This window comes from Penicillium malachiteum (assembly GCF_028827825.1).
Source record: "Penicillium malachiteum strain IBT 17515 chromosome Unknown utg000005l:1.0-9002435.0:326005.0-9005861.0, whole genome shotgun sequence".
Classification (NCBI taxonomy): domain Eukaryota; kingdom Fungi; phylum Ascomycota; class Eurotiomycetes; order Eurotiales; family Aspergillaceae; genus Penicillium; species Penicillium malachiteum.
In genome coordinates this window covers 3,459,133-3,481,166 of record NW_026643099.1, presented here as the reverse complement: position 1 = coordinate 3,481,166, position 22,034 = coordinate 3,459,133, and the positions used below count along the sequence as shown (strand labels likewise).

Genomic DNA, 22,034 nt, shown 5'->3' with positions numbered 1-22,034 from the left:
GCTTGGTACTTCCACGTGCATAGAATTTTATATGCACGGACATGTACTAGTACCCAATGGTGGGGGAAGCCACAGCTTAGTCAGAATTATCGGCAGGCAACGGGCATTAAGCTGCCGATTTACTGTTAAGACACAGAGGACCCTGCAAGCAACCTGTACTTTACTTCGAATTACTCCGAATTGTCCGAAAACTCCTCCTGAGTTTAACCGGTTCGAGAAGGACAGGACTTGAGGACTGCATCAACAATTGTTTGTTTGATATTGACACGCACGGAGCACGGAATGCGGAGTTTCTTTGGTGGCCTGAGAAATATGGATACGAAATACGTGTGCCCCACCTTGCCCTAACACGTAGCACAGAATGCATATAGAATGCATGAGATGCATCATTAACATACCTGTCATAATCAGAGCTCTACGGATAATACAGAGTGAAAGTTATGGCCAGAAACTGAGACAAAAAAAATAAAATAATCTTCCATACTGAGGTAAACAATAGCAGATCATCAAAGTATTGGAATACCCCCGCTAACCCAGTTTCAAAGGCCGTCTCATCATTAATCATAAATTCATAGTCACCAGACAATCCTCCAAACTTGTAAAAAGGCACAGAAAAAAAAAGAAAAAAACAAACCTCCCGACAAATAATCATGCACAAGTAAAACTAGTACGAGATCTGGGGTTGAATCGAAGCACTTTGGTGCGCAAGGGGCGAACTCCGGGAAGACGGATATTCAATCTCATCAGGCCAACGGTGACGAGAAGACGTAGCATGACTCTGCGATCTCTTCAACAGTCTCTTCTTTGCCCGCTCCTCACACTCCTTCTGAAACTCATGATGCTCCTTCCGCTTCTCATTCACCTCCTGCCACTCCTTGTAAGCACCTCTGATACCCAACGCCGCCAATCCAACACTCGCCGCATCCAACGTATTAGCCTTGATCTTTCGTTTGCGCGCCTCCTCCGGTGTAATCTTTCCTTCTTCTAGCTCCTTCAATCGCTTCTTTCGTTTCTCAATACCACTGTGAACACTATGTGCCGCATGAATAGTCGCCACAGTAGCCAGGCCACCGGTAACCAGCATATCACGCTGCATCTTCTTGTGTTTCTCTCTTTCATCAGAACTGTCTCCGAGGTCAGAATCACTCGATGAACTAGAATTGCTGCGGCCCTTCTTGATAAGCGCCGCGTTATCGCCTCCGATACTTCCACGCGGCGCACTAGTTGGCGCAGCTCTTCTATCACTAAGGGGCAAGGGGTTCTTTCCGTTCATAGAACGATATTGACCTACATCTCTCGAATCTCTGCTGTCTTGTCTCCGTTGTGAGTCTCTGGTTTTTCTGTCTCGGTGGTAGTCGTTCTCTGATTCGGTATCGGAATATGAGTCGTAGTCATGTCGGGAGCGACGGTCTGATCGACGGCGATTGCCTCGGTCACGTTCGTCTGACCGGCCATGGCTGTCTCCACCTGAGACCAAGTGCAGAAATGCCCTTGGTGATGTATTCAGAAACACTCTTGCTGCGCTTCTTTGAACCACGTCGATCATCTTCGCTATCCGAGTCTGCCCGTCCACGGGGTCGAGATCGCGACCGGGAAATACGGTCGTAGATTTCTTTGCCAGCCGCAGCCAAGACGCCAGTTGCAGCAAGTTCTTTGAGTCCGCCACTAGCTGATCGACCTCGGCCACTGCGACCGTTCCGACCTTGAGAGCTAGATCGGCCTCCATTCATGAAGTGACTTGCGGCAAGACCAGCGAGTGTAGACTCTAGGACATGGCGTTTACCATGCTTTCTGGGGTCTCGGTCAACTAGTCCATCTGTGCCGGCAGCAGTCACAGCGGCAGTGAGAACTCGTTTGCCCTTTTCACCAGTCCATTCACCGGGGTCTTTGCGAGCTCGAAAAGCTTCCACGGCACCGGCTGTTAATGCAGCTCGGGCAGCTTGGGCTAGACGTTGTTCACTGCGGGAGCTACGCTGGCCTTTATCGTCACGGTCGCGACTGCGTGATCGGGAATAAGAGTCATAGCGACGGCGCCGGGAAGATGAGCGATCACGGCCTCGGTCGCTGTCGTATTTGGATGAAGATCCTAATCCGATGGCACTCATAGCTTTTTCACTGAATGATTTGCGACGTCTCTGACGTGGAGGCGATGGGCTAGGCGATGGAGAGTCATATTTGCGGCGAGAGCCTACTTCAGTCAGCAACATTTCAAAAAATCGAACCAAAAGTGTTGAAATAGTATTGAATGTGAAATTATAAACAAAACAATCAACATAAAAGAGATATAATGATAACTTACGTCGATCATCATATCGAGACGCGTGTGGACGCGACCGAGAATAACCACCATCATAGTATGGATCATATCCGCTAACCGATGAGGACCTTCTCACATTCTCATAGACCGGACGCCTGGATCGACGCGAATCATAGCCACGCTCGTAGCCGTAGGGATCGCCAGGTGGATATTCACGTTGAATTTCTTCAACAGAATCCTCGGGGTAGACATCCCGATCGTACCTTGCATAGCGAGGCTCGTCATAATACTCCGGCGCATAACTGCTGACAGGACGGGCGGCGCGGTCGCGCGGGGCACGATAACGACGCTCATCGTAGTAAGCCATAGCCCACTATGAAGACCAAGAAACACAAAGATAGAAGCGAAATGAATTCAGAGAAAAGGGTGCCAAAATGTGAAACTATCAACCGTTCACTGGGATGATGAGTGAAAGAGAAAGAAAGTTGACAGCGGGGCAAGGTGGCGTGACGTCAAGCAGGGATCAAAGGCGGCTAGACTTGGCGGGAAAGAGAACAGAGAACCGGATGTAGAGATAGAGACAGAGAAAGAGAGCAAGATGAGAGACTGTAGATCTATGTCAATATGAATCAGAAGTACACAACAAATTCCCCCTTTTTGACCAATCTTTGATCTTAATTTTACTCCACAAGGCTGATAATTCCCAGGTTTTCAATATTGGATCCGTGGTTCTGTAGTTTTGATATCTTCAAAAAGTGGATGCTAATTGGAACAATAGCAGGAGAACAAATATTCTTTGATTCAAAGAGTAAGTAAGAACAAAGTAACTTCAAAGCAAGGTCCAGAACTGGCCAGCCATCTCATATATGAACTCAGGGAAGAGAAATGTACCCATGTCGCCAAGATGACGTCGGTCATCAACCTTGAGACTGGGAAATAATGGGATGAAATGTCGAGGGAAATACACATCCTACGGAAAAGCGCTCATAACTGTGGAATTTGCTACTGTCCTGGCCATGACATGGCATGGTCATGGCGCTAGACGTCATCCTGCATTGAAATTAATCTCGAAGACAAGCCATCTAGCGCTTTTGAGAAGGGATGTCCGTGCGGGAGAATTCTGGAACATCGCTCATGATGGATCCACCAACCCTGTTATAGTAAGGATGTGAGATTGTGGCTATAACTGTAGTGGCTGGGGAGGTTGGAGCCTGTTGTATAGTGTACTACTAGATATAGTGAACCCTAGCCATCTTGGGATATTCATTCGAGCACCACATATCAACATGGAAGGGTTGACCTGGACCCGTGGACCCTGAGTCGAGCGGCACCTTTTTTCGGTCATCATGGGCTTTCCCAACTACACATATCATGGATACCTGGACTATGAAGTGGTCATAGCCTCACCAAAAATTTGAAATTTATTACGAGTATTGGCATATCTTGATTTTCCCACTCAACGTTCTATTGCATACATCAGCCAGCACCAGTTGACAGCACGGCTATAAATGCTCTAGCATTGAGGATCACAGATGAGGACCCTTGCTCCGCCACAGCTATTCTAAAATCAAGTTGAAAAATGCCATATGGTAAGAATCTACCAGTTGTTTTCACTGAACATCTGGAGATTGACGTTCCACAGATCAATCCCCGGAAGCCCCACCAATACTCCGAGTCAACACAAGATTGGCGGACTCATGGCTTACTGTGACGCTACAACACTAGACTACATAAACAAACAATTTCAATGTTGCAAAGTGTGGCCAGATCGGTCGCACACGGGGTCATTCCATTCATGGGATTCCTTGTTCGGTACTATACAGACAAACAACTCGAACTCAACTCCAGGGTCTCTCGGGTCCCAAGTTCCCGGTTTCCGTCCGACACTCTTTCCTGACCCTGAGTTTATGCATAACATAGCATGAATAATAGATGCAGATGCAATGGTACATGGGATATACAGCATGAAATTAACAGAAATGGTATAAGAAAAAAGAAGAAAAGATGAAAGAAGAAGTCCGGAGATGATTGAAGAGATCATATTTCGCATCGGAGGTATTCATGTTGATATTCTCGATGAGGTGATTCTTCCAGGTTCATGATTTGAGACCTGCCATGAGATAGAGTTGGATATGGATATGACGATTGATGAGATGAAGAAAAAAGAAAAGAAAAGACTCCTTGGAGCAAATGCGCTATAAAAACAAATGATGACCACACCGCACAGCAGTTGTGGTTTTGAATAGATTTGGCTTTTGGAGGATGGCATCGGGAGGTAGGAGGAAGCCGGATGAGGTCATGTGTTGTAACGGGATTTAGTGTATAAAACAGTGGGACAAAAGATGGGTACTTCAAGAGTCTCCTCAACTCTCATCATCTCATGAAGGAAGTCGCGATCCACTGGTAGGAGGAGGCATAGGAGCATCTGTAGCCTGACTGATTGTTCGATGGTGAGTAGTCGAAGTGGCATAGCCAGAATCAGGTCTAGACAAAGCCCATCTAGTCTCGGAATCCGGTTCAGATGTCGTCGAGCGCATGTCATCGGAATGTGTGCGGTGAGTGCGGATATGTTGCTTCATATTGTCCTTGCGAGTGAATGCTTTATTGCAAATGGGACAGTGCACACTCTTCTCGCCCGTATGCTTCTTTCCATGACGAGCCGCATGGCCCGAGGTGGTGAATGTAGCCGTGCAACCATGACTAGCGGCGTATGGACACGGATACTTGTTTTTTCTACCTGTGCCCCTGGTACCGCCAGACTGAGGTTTATTCTCGGATGGTGTAGAAGAGTGAATCTGAGGAGGAGTCCGCGGCGCAGCGGGTCCTCGTGAAGGATACCGGTACGGATCCCGTCGCAGGTCCTGCCGAGCGTACGGGTGGTAGCCGATAGATGAAGGTTGGCTTAATAGGTAGTCATAGGTTGAGTCTTCTGAAGTATTCGGTGATGTTGGCTGCACACTCTCACTGACGGGTTCGAAAAGATTCCGTAGTCCTCGGGGAGATGCTGAGGGAGACTTGGATAAAGTAGCCGGGCGCGAAAAGCCCAGGTCACTGACGGGCGGTAGACGCTGTTGCTCAGAGTGCGAGGGATGTAATGAAGACCCGCTGAGTCTGGGGTTGGATCGAACAGCAAATGATGGATTATCGTCATTGTTGAGGATCGACACTATATTCGGCCTCTTGCCGGACATTGCCTCTGTGCCCCGATGCAGGGTTAACGGGGCTGGGAAGCTATACTGGAGAGTGAACAAGAACTCGTTAGTACTTGTTGTTTCCTCAACTTGTTGCAAGGTGCCTCCTCCTCGGTCGGGCCAAGATATTCGAGGTGATCCGACGGATCAGGATGTAGATGGGAAGCGGATGGAAAGACGGAGAGAAGGAGACATAGAGGGGCTTTGTGCCTCGTGTCGTTCCACCACCTTAACGGCATTATAAACGCACCAATGGTTCACGAAAAATGTTTGATAACATTAGGCCCTCTTTAGTAGGCACCTTCGGCCTGCAGGCGAGTAGCAAGACCGGGAAGACTCGAAGCAGTTGCTTCAGGGTCTAGATAATAAAGTCGATTGGAAGGCGAGGCCCACGAATAAAGAGTCCCAAATGGACCTTTAAATTGGGTCCTGACAGAAAAAAGAATTCCGTCGTGATACTTCCAAATGAGACTGGGTTATGGCGGACAACAGTCTGCGGGACGTTTATAGTCGTAGTAGCAAGGGTAAAGCCAAAATAGCTCTAGGCGTATGTCGTCTGTATTGGTGTTCCCTTGAGTCGTCTTTCCAACAAATTTCCCTTTATTTTGTTCCAGATCGTGCTGGATCGTGTGTTTGTTTGCTCTGAAATTTATTCGCCCCTGCTTTTCGGAAACGTCATGGGGGACACAATCCTCAACGGCAGTTACACTGGTCTGAAATGATTGGCCGCGGGGATAAGAAGCAAATCCTCCCAAGTTGTCAAATCCTAGTCGATCACAGCCAAGTATGTCTTCGATAGATTGATTGGAAGTCTTATCACAAGTTGTCAGGGCGATAGTCGGTAGTCCTAGATTGTTGAGACTTAAAAGAAGATCGTAGTGGAGGGGTGTGATGAGGAAATTCGTGTTAGATAAGGCGTTGTATGGGTGAATTGTTGTGTAGGAGAGAGAAGAAGAAGACGAAGTCGGAGAAAAAAAAACAAGGAAAGGTTAAAGAGATAAATTCTTATTATTTTTTTTTTACGATCAACCATTTCAGGAACTAAGAAATACATAAATATGCCAGAATAAAGGCCAAGCTTCCAGGGTCTGTTCGGCGAGGCTCCCCAGAAGCTCCATGTAATTCTCGATACCATAAGAGGACTCGCACTAGCCGTTAGAGTGGAGTCTAAGGGCGGATCAGGGCAATACCAAGTGCAAACGTATACGTATGTATTGCGGGACAGTGAAAAAAAAAAATTATTTTATTATAAAAAATTAACGGAAAATCAAATAAAATGAGAGGAAGTTCTATTCCAATCGGAGACACGACAGGATCTCTAACCCACCCCTGGAACTATGGTGGTTTCTGTGCAGACCCGTTTTGTTGGGCTCCGTTTCTTCCGGCCCGCCCCATAATGACCCTGGCGGGGACGGGAGTCGTCAGCTAAAGATCGAAGGGCTCCATGAGTTTGGTAAATTCATTTCTCTCGGGATTTCTACGGCAATATTCCGTTCTGTTTTTTTTAACTTTTATTTCTTATCCCCTAATTTCTGGTTTACGGTGTACATTTACTTTGTCATGTGCAATTAATTCTCTCCAATGTCTAGATTACCAATAGGACTAGACTAGGGCTTCGGTTGGCCCAAGCGATATTCTCCACTATACAGAGTACAATGAAGCATATCAGGTGAACGGATATAAAGAAAAGTTGGAGAAAAAGATTGAAAAATAATGTCAAAATAAAATAAAACAGGGTACGAGAAAAAGTCAACATCATTATGAACATTTTTTTACCGTTCCATGGACCCTGGGAACGATAATCGATAATCGGCGCAGGGACTCCATCCCTGATCATCTGGGTTCGGACTAGTATTTACCCTGACTTTTCGCCTCTTCGCATTAGAACAACCTTAATGGTGTTCCAAGGTTATATAGATGATACTTTTTTCTCTCGTATTGACTTCAAATGTTGAAGTATAATGATATTTGATATGAATTCAAAAAGGAACTGAAAGATCTCAAAGATTTTCAACATTATTCAGAGCTTGGGGGCGAGCCGCTGGAGTCCGGGGACGTACGTAAGGTGATGATGTTGCGCTCGTCACCTGTCCAGATTGGGAACTCACCTCCGGCTCCGAAATTTAGGCGGTGGAGATTATTCTCTCCAAAAGAATGGGCGCTTGCGCAGCCCTATCATCCATACGTCTCCTACTTTGCTATTCTGCAGGGCCCATTGTATAGTACTGAATTTCGATGTCAAACAAAACGGGATGAAAAAAGAAAAATAACAGGGAAAAAGAATAAAAAAAATACACAGATCAGATATTACCCCCAGATGAACTCCTCTATAAATTTCTGGCAGAAAACAAAAAACGTGGCGCGTTCCTCCCGATCGACGGCATTTCTTCCTCTAAATAGTATCCTGCACCGAGATTCAACTCGCACAAAGAACAGATCAATAATCTTAGGACAAACCCCCCAGTTCAAAACTGCAAATCATTTGATCTGAATTGATTAACTGAGGGGAATTGGAATGTCCTGTAACACAGATAAGCCTTGGGATCGCCTCTAATGACCCTCAGCTGCGTATCCCTGAACTTACAGGCCCCTAGGGCTCAGGGGGGGAGCCACTTTTGGCCCGTGCAACCCTCGTACTCGTACGCGTCTACCGCCCCGCCCCGAGTCACTCAACTTATATGCGCGGGGACTCTCCGCCCAGCGTGCGTAAGTCGGCGACGTATGAATGATGAAAATGCCCTGTTGACGAGGCAGGTTTGTGTCATTTGACGCACGCAGTCAAAACTAGTGAAAATTACAATCTCCTGAGAATACGGAGTACAGAAGAACCAGTTGACGAATCCTCGACCCCACGTCTCTCCCCATCACGAAAGAACACCTAACTCTTTCGAAAAGAAAAGAAAATAGAAAATAAACCGAGCCATTCAGGTGTTCATGATTCTTACGCCTAGAAGCCCCTCGATGGCATAAGCCAGCCACAAGTAAAATGCCGATCAGCCAAGCTTCTGCATCTCCCGATCTCGACCCTGAAATGGATAGGTGGTTCGTGCTGGTAAAGAAACGAAAGGGGTTTACTCCGTACTGAGTACACAGTACCGAAAAAAAGAAAAGAAAAAATCATGTAAAAAATGAACAGAAGGTGTATCAAGCCGAGCGATGATTTGTTCCGTGAGAATGTTGGACGGGGCATACGTATGCAGTCTACGTATATCCACCCCCCACTGGGCTGAACTAAACCCGATCCAGCGATTATACTTCTGTGCTTATCCTGACTAGTCCAACTAGTGCTCGCATCATGTCCATGATTCGTACGTCAACCACTCTTGCGAGATTACGCCACATGTTTGACTTGTCAGGGACTTTTTAGTGTGGTTCCTTCAAGCGGACCCTTATTTTCATTTCCAATTTTTTGTGGCTCATTATTTTTTTATTACCCCACTTACGGTACCAATACATATTAATACATTTAACCCTGAATGCAGGGACTCGTGGCCAGTCCCCTCCTTTGACCATGTATAGCTTAGCGTTGGCGTCAACTGGTCCCAGCGTCTTTGAGCCTTACCTTATCATGCTTAGTGCTATGGAGCTCCTAATTTACGACTGGGTGCCATTCCTGCACCGGTCACGCCTGCCCACGCGGCCTTTTGCTGCACTATCTCCTCTGTACGCCATCGGCAGGATTGGGGTGGCTTGCAATTAAATCCTTGTTGGTGTTGGTTCAGGGTGCTGTTCAAAGAAGCTCTGGGAGGATTTGGACCCCAACTTGCTTTTGATATCATTTGCCACACCTGTCATTGGTTGGGGTTTTAGTTATTGAGATGTAGATGGAAAATTGAGATTATGTCAATTTATTGGTCCGATTGATAAACGAATAACTGGACGAGAGTACCAGCAATTGGAGTCCGATTAAATCAGTAAAATACCTACCATACACATGTACATAAAATTACTCTCGCAAACATCATGATTGACTATCCGAGATCCCTCCAAAAATTTCATTCCAGAGTAAAAAAAATCAATGGCATATCCATGGATCATACCCCTAGCATGAGTGGATATCAGGAAACGTGGCAACCCAGCAAAACCCTCCCGCTTAACTAATCCTTCATTCTGGCCCCAACATCCATCCATTCGATCAAGCTCAGGATCTTGGAACTTGAATATTGAACTTCTATTTCATCAGCCACACTCCATCCTTAGAACTGCTGCCTAGCTTCTAGAAAAAGAAAGAGCACCACAAACTATTGACGCTAAGAAGCTCCAGCCACTCGGCAGATAATTTGGTCCCATACCAACCGACGATCCTGCACAAGAAGTGCCGGTGTTTATTTTTCCCCCCCGATCGTGAATTCTATTCCGGCTTCTGAAACTGCATACATCACCAAGCTTGTCATCCGCACACAGCATCACTCCACTGTCGCGTTGTGGCGCATGTCATGTTGACTGCGGCCATTGCGGGAAGTTTCAATTTTGGGTCCATGGGTGTCAGTGCTTGTCAATAACTTGAATGTTCAAGTTGTCGATGGGCCCCTGATACCCCTGATGCCCCAGGTGTACGTACGTAGTTCGGGATCACTAGTTCTGTTGGATCTTGAGACCCTCAGAGTTGGACATCCCGGCCGTTGGTGCCGGAGATAGTAGGCCTGATGATAAAAATAACTGGCATAATTATAGAACACTCGTGCCTTTGTGTTACTAGCACTGTAAATGGAGCAAAGTAACAAAATAGCAATACTAGTCAATAGTCACTCCAGTTGGTAGTGAGTGACGCACTGGCAGAGAATCTCCGCGATCCATGGTTGATCACAAAATCCAAACTTGAATATAGCCAAAGCTCTGAATTACATGCATGTATCCGTAGACAAGCTCTCGCATTCAAATGTACGAAAGTATCGTATCGGATACGATCTCATCCATGTATTAAACCCGCGCCACATCTAGGCCTGCGCCAATATGGATCCATGAATTTGCCGCTGAGTCATCGCCTGCCAACTACCCTGATCCTCGCTTGGATAATTGATCGACAGGCCCCGTCACACGGGGCACGGGTATACGTACGACCCTGTCGATAGTTTGATGGAAAGAGGATGAAGAAAATACAGTGGGAACATCCATTTGATCCAAATTATGTGCGAGTACGAGTACGTACTCCAGATGCATAGAGGGTACATGCGTTGACTAAAACCTTCAAACTGGGTCATGAAATGTGAAAACTTGGCATATTGCGAGGACGGACTCGGGGACGGAGTATGAGAACGACTAGGTCTTTTCTATTGTTAGAGGGATGGTGAGAAGTTAAAGCTAAAATAGCAATAAATCAAGCTTGTTTTGTGAGAACCGATATCCTAGGGGCGAAAAACAAACAAAACATTCAAAAGTGACATGAAGTGACGTTGTGACGCATACAAATTGGTATGGTATACATTCCGATGGAAAAGCCTGTGCGTGGGAAAAAAAGAATTAGAAGGCACAAAATCAGCGATGCCTGAGATATCTGCAGGGGGCTAGATAGGTCAAGCCACAATACCACATCCCATGGATGTGGATCTCCGGTAATTATTTAGTTTCTCGGCGAACTTGGGGCTTTTTTTTTCGCTTCGATTAATTTTGATTAATTTATTTCTATCCACGTATGTTTCCTTCGATCCCTCCGAATGTATACTTCTTTTAATCCCTGTTGATTCAAGAGTACAAGCTTCCATAAACCTTGGAGTTTTGATCTATTCATACCCATTTTGACTCCGGTGGGGGGTTTTTTTCTAGACAAAATGGAAACGATGCAGTTCGGTTGGTCTTAAACATTTGGACTGATGAACCCACTCAATCTCGCAAGTCCACCTGGGCACTTATTTGTGCTGGCCGATTGATGGCAGAGCTCAACGCTGAATTATACCTCGGGAGATTCCACGCTGTCTGTACTATGGGGGAAAAGAAATCCGATACATAAGAAAATCCCGGGTAGGTCATATAGCGTTACAAGCAAGCACAAGTATGTAAACGTGAGACAAATGAGTATGCACGAATGGCGGCTAAAGCAGGGACTTTCATCATGGAGGATATTGACAAAATTATCCGCATGTATGTGCCTTGACCGCAGACTTCCTGCAATACCCTATATGCATACAATCGTATAATCCGGAGCTCTGACGGACTCTCCGTCAGTGGTAGCGAATCCCGAAGAAGAAGTCGTGTACGAAGCAGATACCTCTAGGCATCCATCTATGTACCCAAATAATCCTGGAGATGAACTCATAGTAATAAAAAGGCCCCTCATCAATCTTCCAACCGAACTGAAGCCCCAAGATTTCGCATCTACACGTTCAGCAGAACATAGGGTCCGGCCGAGATGTAGTGGGGGCGGGGCTAGAAAAAGAAAAGAAAAAAACACACAGGTCAATTTCAAGTCGACATCCCTGCGTACAGAGGATTCTGTGACTTCTGGGGTTGAATTACTGTGTACACAGATCTACAAGGTGACGAGTCCTGTATTCGCAAAGACACATTCAGAACAGAAAATGAAGTAGATCTTTTCTTCGCTTGTGTTGATTCCGATGGGGAGTATACCAAGCTCTTGCGTACGAAGCTTAGTTTGGTTCCCTGGTGAAATGGAGCTCGTGAGCCTAGGCAACAAGGGTAGTAAATGAGCATGAAGCCAGGTGGAGCCGATTGATTTCTTTTTTCATCTTTTTATTTGGGGATTGTAATGATGCAGTGGAGTGGACGGAGTTCGGAGCACAGTGCAGCTCAGTACTCCGTACTGATACAGGGTATGTTCCTAAGTTGGATGAGGTGTGGATTCGCAGGGGCAGAGCAGTCTGTATCCATTCGCACGCATGCATGTATGTCTCCGTAATGTATAAGCGAATTATGACTGCGAGATGTCGTCAGAGTGGCTGACTCGCTTTTTGAGATGATGCAGCAGAGTCGATACGTATATTTGCGCTTTGTTTCCTTTTTCTTTAATTAAAATGAGCGATACCAGCGGAGTATGTCTGAATACGTTCCTATCGTTCAGGTTACGATAGTTCAAGCGTGGGTCTTGTACTGTTCAACGCAGGGTGGACAGACTAGCACGCCGAATCTGCTCGGGCTGCGTAAGCCGAGACGTCATGTTGGTGGGTGGGTTAACCAACCACTCCACGTCGTCTTCCGGAATTGCTTCTGTTTTGCTAGAGCGGAGATTAGTTCGTTTAGATAGACACTTCATGGGTTAGCCCCTGCATACGCTGGATAGACGATATTGCGGCTATGAACGTGTTGCGTGGTGGAGAGTTTCGGTCCCTGAGCTGAGTTTAGATAACTGCATGGGGGTGGACTCCGTACGTACAGCTGTGGCTTGGGGGCTTCGGTACTTATGAATAGAATTTCTTGGCTTGCATTTGCACGAGTGTTTGGTTGTCTTTGAATGGTTTTGGATGGACGGTTGGCTCGTTTTCGCTGTGCTTGAGGGCTGAATGAATATGCACTCTGATATAATTAGCCCACAGCACGCGTTGAATAATAAGTCGCTGAGATGATAGGATTGAGTCCACAAATGGGTCCGGAATGAGGAACAGCGAGGATGTCGTAGATATGGCTCGTTGACCGGTCGATGAGAAACCCACGTGAGTAAGTGCTGACGACACACATTTCATCTGCCACTGTCAGTGTTGCATGGCAGAGGACATCCAGACGTCTGGGTCTGGAAACCCCACGGCTTGGATAAAGGTGAGGAGACTGTTACTGTTCGGATACAGAATCCGACAAGCTTCACTCACTCTGAAGTGCAGTCGTTTTATCTCAACTCGCCAATACTGGTCCAAGCATCCTTTCGAGGGTCAGAAAAATACATTTCACAATCAATATCTTGCCGTTACACCGTCGAAGCCCTAAGTGCGAGCATAATTCCCGTTCTGGCTGGATGGTGTCACAGCCTGGGAGATATCTTGTGACAAGCTGACATGACCAAGACAGGCTGAAATTGAGGGGTTTGTATATAACTTCTTCATATGCTACTTTCAATGCTTGATCTGGCATATGTATGAATTCAAACCAAGAATTAGTATCAGTTTTCATTCATGAGTTTATTCAAATGTTAATATCAATTGATACGGTGCGCAAAGCGCGCTCGATGTCTGCAGAGCCTACAGATATCCCGAGGCTCGTCTCCAGAAAGTATCAAGTCCCTTGGACTAGATCCATATCAACGCATTGAATGTTTCGAGTCACAGATAGAAGATCAATAGACTCAAGAACTTGATTTAATCACAGGCACTGTTTCTAAACTAATCGATAAAATAAGCATACCCATAGGGCTCTTCTATATTTCCATCCATGGCTCTTTTTCTGCATAGTACTCATGTAAACTAACTGGTTATGATGATCAAATTCATAGTACACACTGTTTCAGTCTTCAGCCCTTTTGATCCTTAATCTGACACTTGGGGCGTCAATCAATGTCTTCCTCAATTATGTTTCCTCTTATCTTCACTACGTATATATTCAACCATGTTTTACTTTCGTCCGATGAAGATCCGGCAACTCTCAACAAAATAACCAACATTTTTGGTCACTATTTCAATCTCTTTCCATCTCAAGTACCCAGGGACCTTTTTACATGGGATTATTAGTATGGTATCGATATCAGTGAACATATAGTACTATGACCATAGTAACTCAGGCTTGAACTTCAATTTGAAGCATTCTATTTTATATTTATTTCGAACGGGACTGCATGCACGGTTAGTAAATTTGAACCTTGCGATTAGCGATATTCAAATTCACTCCGAGTCCGCATGTGGAATTGAATTATTCCATAGTATACCAGGTATTTCGATATTGCAAAGAGATTTCATTCACATTGTTATCGAGTCATCATGCAACTTGAGGGACTGAGATGCAGCATGAGGTAATTCGTGGGGCAGTGAGGGGTAGGAAGTGACAGCTCAAAAGCACCAGATCCATCATTCCACATGTTCAATACTCAGTGCCAGTTTTTTTCTTCTTTCAGACATAAAGAGATCGTCAAAATCGACGAGATAGATTGATTATAATAGACTGATATCTCTACATCCATCTATCTTGATTAAATGATTAAATCTTACTAAGTATGCCTCGTCCAACCAACCGGGACGAAGTCATCGCCCGCCTTCGCAAGACAGTCGATGATGGCTCGATTATTGTTGGAGCTGGTGCTGGTAAGCTAACCATGTCACAATCCTACACATGTCTTCATAATCTTAACCTCATATAGGAATCGGCCTCTCGGCCAAAGCAGTTGAGGCTGGTGGCGCCGATCTCATCCTTATCTACAACTCTGGTCGATTCCGGATGGCCGGACGTGGTTCTCTTGCTGGCTTGATGCCCTACTCCGACGCTAATCAAGTGGTTGTGGAGATGGTGAGTCTATTGCGCCTTATGGTCATAATTCACTCATGTCATCACATCCACTTCAAGTTCTGAACGCCGCCGGCGGACAGGAACATATTCTCCGAGCATCGGAACAAGCTAACGACAACTGAACAGGCCCAAGAAGTTCTCCCCGTTATACAGAATGCCCCCGTTCTAGCCGGTGTCTGCGGCACAGATCCATTCCGTGAAATGCCCACCTTTCTCACGGAGCTAAAAGGACTCGGCCTTGTGGGCGTTCAGAATTTTCCCACAGTCGGACTTATCGATGGGCAGTTCCGACAGAACCTAGAAGAAACAGGGATGGGCTATGATCAAGAAGTGGAAATGATAGCCACTGCACATAAACTCGGTCTCGTGACAACCCCTTACGTATTTAGCACCGAGGATGCAGTCAAGATGGCTCAGGCAGGCGCAGATGTCGTCGTTGCGCATGCGGGACTCACAACCTCCGGCTCAATTGGAGCACTAAGTGGTCGGTCGCTTGAGGACTGTGTGAAATTTGTACAAGATATTCGTGATGCTGCTGTTGCGGTGAACCCCGAGATCCTGGTTCTATGTCACGGAGGACCGATTGCACGCCCAACGGACGCGAAGTTTGTTCTTTCGAGGACTGTGGGGGTGCATGGATTCTTTGGTGCAAGTAGTATGGAGCGATTACCCGTTGAAATTGCCATCAAGGAGAACGCAGAACAATTTAAGCGATTGAAGGTACGGTTAGAGTGAGGTTGGTGATTGGTGCAAATGAGATGGAGAAGGGGGAATGTTAATTACCCGCGGATGTTCTCCTTTTTTACCCTTTTTTGAGTCTAAAAGGGCAATTTCTCCCCGCGGGAGTGGAATCAAAGTGGAATCTGCGGGGACTGAATACTATTGTCGGTTAAATTGCGTTGTAGTACAAAGAAGGGACCATCTGGCAACTTCGTCTTCTCTAAATCATAGATTTTCAATTTTAGATTCTCTTCGTCCATTCAACTCACTACTTCACTCATAATGACTAAATCAGATCGCATTCTCGAGGGAAAGTTCGCCATCATCACTGGCGGATCGCGGGGTAAGCATCCCCCCATTTAACGATAAGATCCACTCTAATCATCAACCACCCCAGGAATCGGTGAAGCCATTGCCCGCAATCTCGCCTCGAAGGGCGCCTCCCTCCTTCTCAATTTCACATCCGAGTCCTCTCGCGCTCCCACAAATGAGCTGTGTACCTCTCTAGCCACCGCCCACAACATCCAATGCGAAAGCGTCCAAGCCGATCTTAACAAGCCCGATGAAGCGGTGAAAGCCATCCTCAGCGCTGCGCAAGAGAAGTTCAGCCCCTCCGGGAAGCTGCAGATCGACATCCTCGTCAATAATGCCGGCGTTTCCGCTGACCGAGACCTGAACGATGCGGCCAAGGGACCCATTGACGCGGACTTATTCAACTGGCACTACACAATTAATGTCCTCGCTCCATTGCTACTCACCCAAGCGGTTGCGCCGTTCCTACCCAACGACCGCAGCGGTCGCATTGTCAATATTTCCAGTGTATCTTCCGCAATGGGATTCGTGGGTCAGTCAATCTACGGTGGAACCAAAGCTGCGCTGGAAGCTATGACACGGACATGGGCGCGTGAGTTAGCTGATCGTGCGACGGTTAATGCGGTGAACCCTGGTCCTGTTATTGGTGATATGTATTTCTTGGCTGGCGAGGCCTTCTGGAAGGATATTCAAGGTTTCCAGGATAACACCCCTGGAAGCAAATTGGATGTCAGTGACCCGGATACTATGGGGAGAATTTCAGAGGAGCAGGCTCGTCTTATTCAGGAAAAGATGGGTGGTCGGAGACCGGGTTTTACTAGCGAAGTTGCTGGTACGGTGTGTATGTTGTGCACTCCTGATGGACAGTGGACCACTGGAAGTGTGGTTTCTGCTAATGGAGGCATGAGGATGACTGTGTAATCCTTAGCAAGATTAAGTTGAATACAAGATTTCAAGGACTCGTGAACAGCTCGTAGCGCCGCGCTAAGTAGTGAAGTTTGGAAAGCTACCTACGCACTAGTAGTACTCAGCGCTTCGCTGGGCAGCATTTCAAGGTTGTTCAAAAGATACCTTACACCGCCAGTGGCATAAAATTATCACCGATTAAACATGTATGTAGTATCTGTCGGTCGATTATAGATTCGAAGACTGGGCTTGTTTACCTCAGCTTTTAAAATTTGCAGATGGTATCCATGAATGTCACATTGTGGAAGAAATACTATCATGGGATTCAGACCCTATTAATTTGGGGATAACTGAGCTACGGAGTAAAGAAAATAACATGACGTACCAATAGGTACCATTGCTTGTCGTCGCAGTGACCACCGAGGCATGACAACAGCCATTTTCATGTCCTCCTCAATTTCTCCTTCTCGACACATACTGAAAGCGAGGGTTTTGAAAAGATCAAGATAGTGGAATCACTCCTCTATTACCATGTTTCCTTCAGAATCCTCGGGTTCTCGAAGAAGCCACCTTTGCTTGCACGGACTTGGCTGTGCCCTTGAAAAAGGCCGATTTGGTAACGGGTTTCCAAGGTTGCCCTCACAGTGACATGGATCGATGAAATTTGAGGCAATCGGCACTGATCAATCTCTGCTATCTCTTCCATGCAAGAACTTTCCGTTTGAGATATTGGCTGGCAAAAGCTTCCCGTTGATTCAAGTGACTTTCCATCAACGAAAGGGAATAATATGGATCGTTTTCAAAAAAGGATATCACATCTCCATTTAGTGATATCATTGCATCGGGGCTCGGTAACGGATTCATCCCATATGTTGCAGTGATCAAAATCAAGCATCCAAATGTGGTTCGTACCGTGACGATGCCGAAAGTTAATCAGCATATGAATTCGATATCTGTGTATGATGATAATGCTGCTGTTTCCGATAGAGGCAAGCGTTTTTTTTGGTTTTTCTTGCAGACACGTAAAAGAAGTGGCAGTGCTCGTGAATAACCACTGTGTGGTCAGGACTTGCCGGAGGATATTATCGGACAAAGTAGTACCAGTGGGATCGCTGAGACCAAGTTCCCGAATGACCAGTCATTCCAAGGTAATGCTCTTGTTTCAATATAGGCCTGGAGAAAAGAAACACTGTTCCAGTCAGGTTCGTCTCGGAGGTAAAAACGGAGCTTACAGGATATAGGTAACATTCAGGGATATGGATACAGATCAACATACCAGTAGCAGAATTATATCACCTGACCCAGCACTTGAGGTATGATACCATAATGGGTCGAGCGCTGTTAGCTGGACGCCTGATATTGATCTTAAATAGAACTCAATTGTAAGTCCCCTTGAGAACAGATACATCAATAGACATACTCTAAGTTGACATCTGAATACTCTTACTAGTATTTGGGGGACCAGCAAAGTCGCCATTTCACCTGTCTCTCATCACATGTGCATCCTATATTCTCGCTTTCAATTTGCTCACGCCCCCTTATTTTAGCCTAATGGGACATGGGCCCTGGGGCACGTGCGTCACATCTACAATGAACAGGGGGTGTTCATTTAACACCCGTGGACCTTTGATGATATCCAAATTAGGGAATTCAACACCTCAAGGGTAAGGCAGATATACTGGGCTCACCATGCTTATTTTAACTTGTTCTGATTTGCCTCAAGTGACTTGTTCAAACTTCACTATTCCTGGTATAACTTTCAATGCGGCTTATTCTTCCAAGGTTTCTACATAAATTAGGCCCGGGAACCCCGTTCTTTAGTCTCCACTTTACCCTCTTTTTGGCCCCATGCATGGCCCCCCCGGGTCAGAGTGTTTTGATCATGAAAGAACTGACCCTCAACCCCGATTTTCTCTCTCAGAATGATCCTTCTGGATTCAGATAAAGCTAGCATCAATATCATCTGGTTCACCTGAAATTCCATATTGGTAGGGAAACAATGCTCCTGTACCATGAAGCCCAGCTTGACCAGGATCGAGATGTTTGCTACATCCCAGTGCGGACTCCGGCGTTGATAGCCACATAGGGATCGACATTTACGAGCGCCAAGCTTCTAATCCAGCGCCCGGGCTTCAGCTCAATATTTGGTCTGTTCAGTTATTTTTAAAACGGGGAGATCCGAGTCATGGAAGGAAACATGCCTTCAAAAGCTTCATTTTCTCTTTGAGCTTCATCAGTTTCTCCCTTGTCGTGTGTCCACGATGACTGAGTCCCGCGAATCCCAGCTCTCACTTCTCCCCGAAGAGGAGGACCTGGTCACAGTACACCCAAACCGATCGTGGAATCCACTCGGCCGAAGAGGATCCGCGATTGAGCCCGATTATGCCTATGCTCTAGATCACTACAACTCCCGCGAAAGCGAAAGCTTAAGCTTCACCGATGAAGTTCTTCGAGATGTTGGACTGGGAATCTCCAACGATTCTGGCCATACGTTTCCTCCCCGTGGAAAACGAGACTCTTACTTATCCAGTGAATCCAGTCAACCGAATACACCGGGTTTCCTGAAAACCCCACTAGGTACACCCGGGTTCTCTGCGTCGAAACACCTACCCAACTGTCCCAGTCGCTCGACAGTTCTACAACGACGATTCGGATGGGTTCCTATTTCCATGTTCATACTTGCATTGTATGCTACAATATGGTCAGGGATTTATCTAATCGTCGCGTTTGTGAAGCCAAGATGGACGACTGTTGGTACTGGGCTGTCAATGAGTGCGTCTACGGCCAATCTCCTCTGTGCATTCTTTGCCAAAACGATTGAATTGGCATATGTTACGATATGTGTCGCGTTCATTGGTCAAGTGCTCAGCCGGCGAGCATTAACCAAGGATTCTCGCGGCATTACCATTTCAGATATGAGTATGCGCTCGTGGATCATGCAGCCGGGATCGATGTTTGTGCGGTGGGAAGCTGTGCGATACTCTGCAATGACCTTCCTGGGTCTCATCGCGTTGACCTCAACCATCGTCGCAATGCTCTACACTACAGCTGCTGAGGCGCTAGGTAAGTCTCAGCGCACCTGTCATCATCATCACCTGCAGATTGTAAATACTAATTCCCGATATTATCTCTTTTACAGTATCACCAAAGCTCAATCCAGGTCAAAATAAGTCAACCATCCTCTGGGGACAAGTCCAAGCGAGCTTTGCGAATGAATACTATCTTAAAGACACATGCCAATCACCCATTCCAGGAGCAATGGACCCATCCAATAGAAATAATACATGCCTTTCGATCGAGCATGCTGGCGCAGCTTATCACAACTACCAACAATGGATCCAATCATGGACTACGCTACTTACCAGTGGGAACGACACCTCAAACAAGCTGGCCAACCGACCAAAGCCGACGGGCTCAATGTGGGATAATACAACCATCACAGGAACATGGATCGAGTTGCAGAACATCACCGAACTATCCAAAGTGTGGGGTCGTATGGTAAACAATATCACGATGGCTTTCCCTCACACCGGTATTCCCGCCGCGGCAATGGATGAAAAGAACGGCATATGTCAACCCCAGCCAACATCCGGTGAAGGCAAATACAGCATCGAAGCCTCCGTCCCCTCGCCGGCCATAAACGTACTGTGTGCCGGCATGAACAAATCCGAGCTAGCACCAATGGTATACACCACCTGGCCAGATGGTAGTGCCAACTTCAACTCGACAACATGGAGTAATAGTGCAGGACCCGGCATCCCGCTGTTCCCAGACTGGCTAAACAGCACGGTTGTGGACTCACTTTTCGGCTTTGGTCCCAAATACGGTCAACGGCCACCAGTCTTTGGCACGTACCCGGAAGAATACAACACAATAATCAACGTAACCGGTTATTTGACCGCAAACGCGGTCTACCTTCTCGGAAAGCCCGAAGCCTCAAATCCAGAGTATGTCATGTGCGCGATCCGCGCAAAATTAACAGGTGTATGCTCCACATCCTACGACGCAGAATCCAGCGGTGCATCACTTTACACAAATTGTGAAGATAGTTCCAACAAACTGCAGTATGACAAGCAAGTTTCAAACTTCGTTGAAGGGGACTGGTCTTCCGATTGGAAGAATGTCGCAAACGACTGGGCGACCGCGCTCAATCTTGGATCGGGAATTACGGATTCAGACGCATCTAACGAGCGATTAATCATGCAAATGATGCCATCGTACGATAGCTCAACAAATACATACACACTGAATCCAGATCTACCATCTATCAGTGAAGCATTAGCGGTTATGTCGGGTTGCACAGCTATTCTGGGCACGCAGCACACTCCCTTCGTTCAAGGATGGAACTACACGGTCGCAGAAAATATTCTGCCTGAGCCGGTATACCAGCACTTTACGGCGAAGCTACAGGTGGCTGCATATCAATCCGGTGGAACGGAGGGATGGCAAAACGTTTTCTTCGTGGTCCTTGTATTTGCGTTCATGACTAGTGCTGGTTGCTTGGTTTTCATGATCATTGAGGCACGCGGACACCAGGTTACGGACTTTACGGAGCCACAGAACCTTTTTGCGCTCGCGGTTAATAGTCCGCAGAGTTCAAGACTTAGAGGCGCTTGTGGATGTGGTCCTGAGGGGAATGAGATGAATGAGAGATGGTTCATTGGGATGGAAGAGACTGATGAGCATTACTATATTCGTGCGAAGGCGGATGGAACTGAATCCTCAGGGTATGCCAGAGTTGTTACTATTGATGAAGACCTTGAGGACGGAATTAAGCCTGTGAGTCCGGCTGTTAATGAGTTTAGGAGACTTTCGAAGCGTGGATCATGGTTGGGGAAGTTTTATTGAGTGTCTACTCTTGATCTTTTATTCCTTTTTCTATGCTTTGATGGGAGTCAGAATTTTCGGCTTTTTGGTGATCTTGATATTTGATATTTAGTGCCCTGCTTGCACTAAACAATGGATGGAGTCTGGGTGCCTTACTTGATGATGATGATGAAATTGACATGTAACATCATACCATATATTGCTGGAACTGGACATACTATGACACCTCTTTTGTGTTTCTTGGAGTTGAATGGCAGTTATGAAGCATGATGCTTATCAGCGATCAACCCCTGGGGCGATATTCTTATCCTCGAGGATGGAAAAAGCCACTTATATTATAGACACTTCGTAAGAATCGTCAAGATTAGGTCACAGGAGGGACACTAATCATCTCCTCTCTTGCAGTGATTAGAAAAATCTCGCACTCTCACTTTGCAACAACC

General features: G+C 46.3%; 7 protein-coding genes across 7 annotated transcripts; 4 read left to right on the top strand and 3 right to left on the bottom strand.

The window, feature by feature from the left end:
• Positions 1–664: 664 nt before the first annotated feature.
• On the bottom strand, positions 665–1,273 carry N7483_011284 (uncharacterized protein; the record flags this gene model as incomplete). Its single annotated transcript, XM_057094711.1, has 1 exon — positions 665–1,273. One exon carries the CDS (start codon positions 1,271–1,273, stop codon positions 665–667), a length of 609 nt encoding a protein of 202 aa, XP_056940682.1.
• Positions 1,274–1,433: 160 nt separating this feature from the next.
• N7483_011283 (uncharacterized protein) lies at positions 1,434–2,624 on the bottom strand (the record flags this gene model as incomplete). Its single annotated transcript, XM_057094710.1, has 1 exon — positions 1,434–2,624. The coding sequence occupies one exon, from the start codon at positions 2,622–2,624 to the stop codon at positions 1,434–1,436; it is 1,191 nt and encodes a 396-aa protein (XP_056940681.1).
• Positions 2,625–4,635: 2,011 nt separating this feature from the next.
• On the bottom strand, positions 4,636–5,448 carry N7483_011282 (C2H2-type zinc finger protein; the record flags this gene model as incomplete). Its single annotated transcript, XM_057094709.1, has 1 exon — positions 4,636–5,448. The coding sequence occupies one exon, from the start codon at positions 5,446–5,448 to the stop codon at positions 4,636–4,638; it is 813 nt and encodes a 270-aa protein (XP_056940680.1).
• Positions 5,449–8,743: 3,295 nt separating this feature from the next.
• N7483_011281 (uncharacterized protein) lies at positions 8,744–9,148 on the top strand (the record flags this gene model as incomplete). Its single annotated transcript, XM_057094708.1, has 2 exons — positions 8,744–8,756; positions 8,931–9,148. The coding sequence occupies 2 exons, from the start codon at positions 8,744–8,746 to the stop codon at positions 9,146–9,148; spliced, it is 231 nt and encodes a 76-aa protein (XP_056940679.1).
• A 5,388-nt stretch (positions 9,149–14,536) lies between these two features.
• N7483_011280 (TIM-barrel enzyme family protein) lies at positions 14,537–15,561 on the top strand (the record flags this gene model as incomplete). The annotated part of the gene is made up of 3 exons (XM_057094707.1): positions 14,537–14,624; positions 14,681–14,826; positions 14,953–15,561. 3 exons carry the CDS (start codon positions 14,537–14,539, stop codon positions 15,559–15,561), a joined length of 843 nt encoding a protein of 280 aa, XP_056940678.1.
• Positions 15,562–15,828: 267 nt separating this feature from the next.
• On the top strand, positions 15,829–16,779 carry N7483_011279 (SDR family NAD(P)-dependent oxidoreductase; the record flags this gene model as incomplete). The annotated part of the gene is made up of 2 exons (XM_057094706.1): positions 15,829–15,889; positions 15,944–16,779. 2 exons carry the CDS (start codon positions 15,829–15,831, stop codon positions 16,777–16,779), a joined length of 897 nt encoding a protein of 298 aa, XP_056940677.1.
• Positions 16,780–19,025: 2,246 nt separating this feature from the next.
• N7483_011278 (uncharacterized protein) lies at positions 19,026–21,612 on the top strand (the record flags this gene model as incomplete). The annotated part of the gene is made up of 2 exons (XM_057094705.1): positions 19,026–19,827; positions 19,904–21,612. 2 exons carry the CDS (start codon positions 19,026–19,028, stop codon positions 21,610–21,612), a joined length of 2,511 nt encoding a protein of 836 aa, XP_056940676.1.
• Positions 21,613–22,034: the final 422 nt, after the last annotated feature.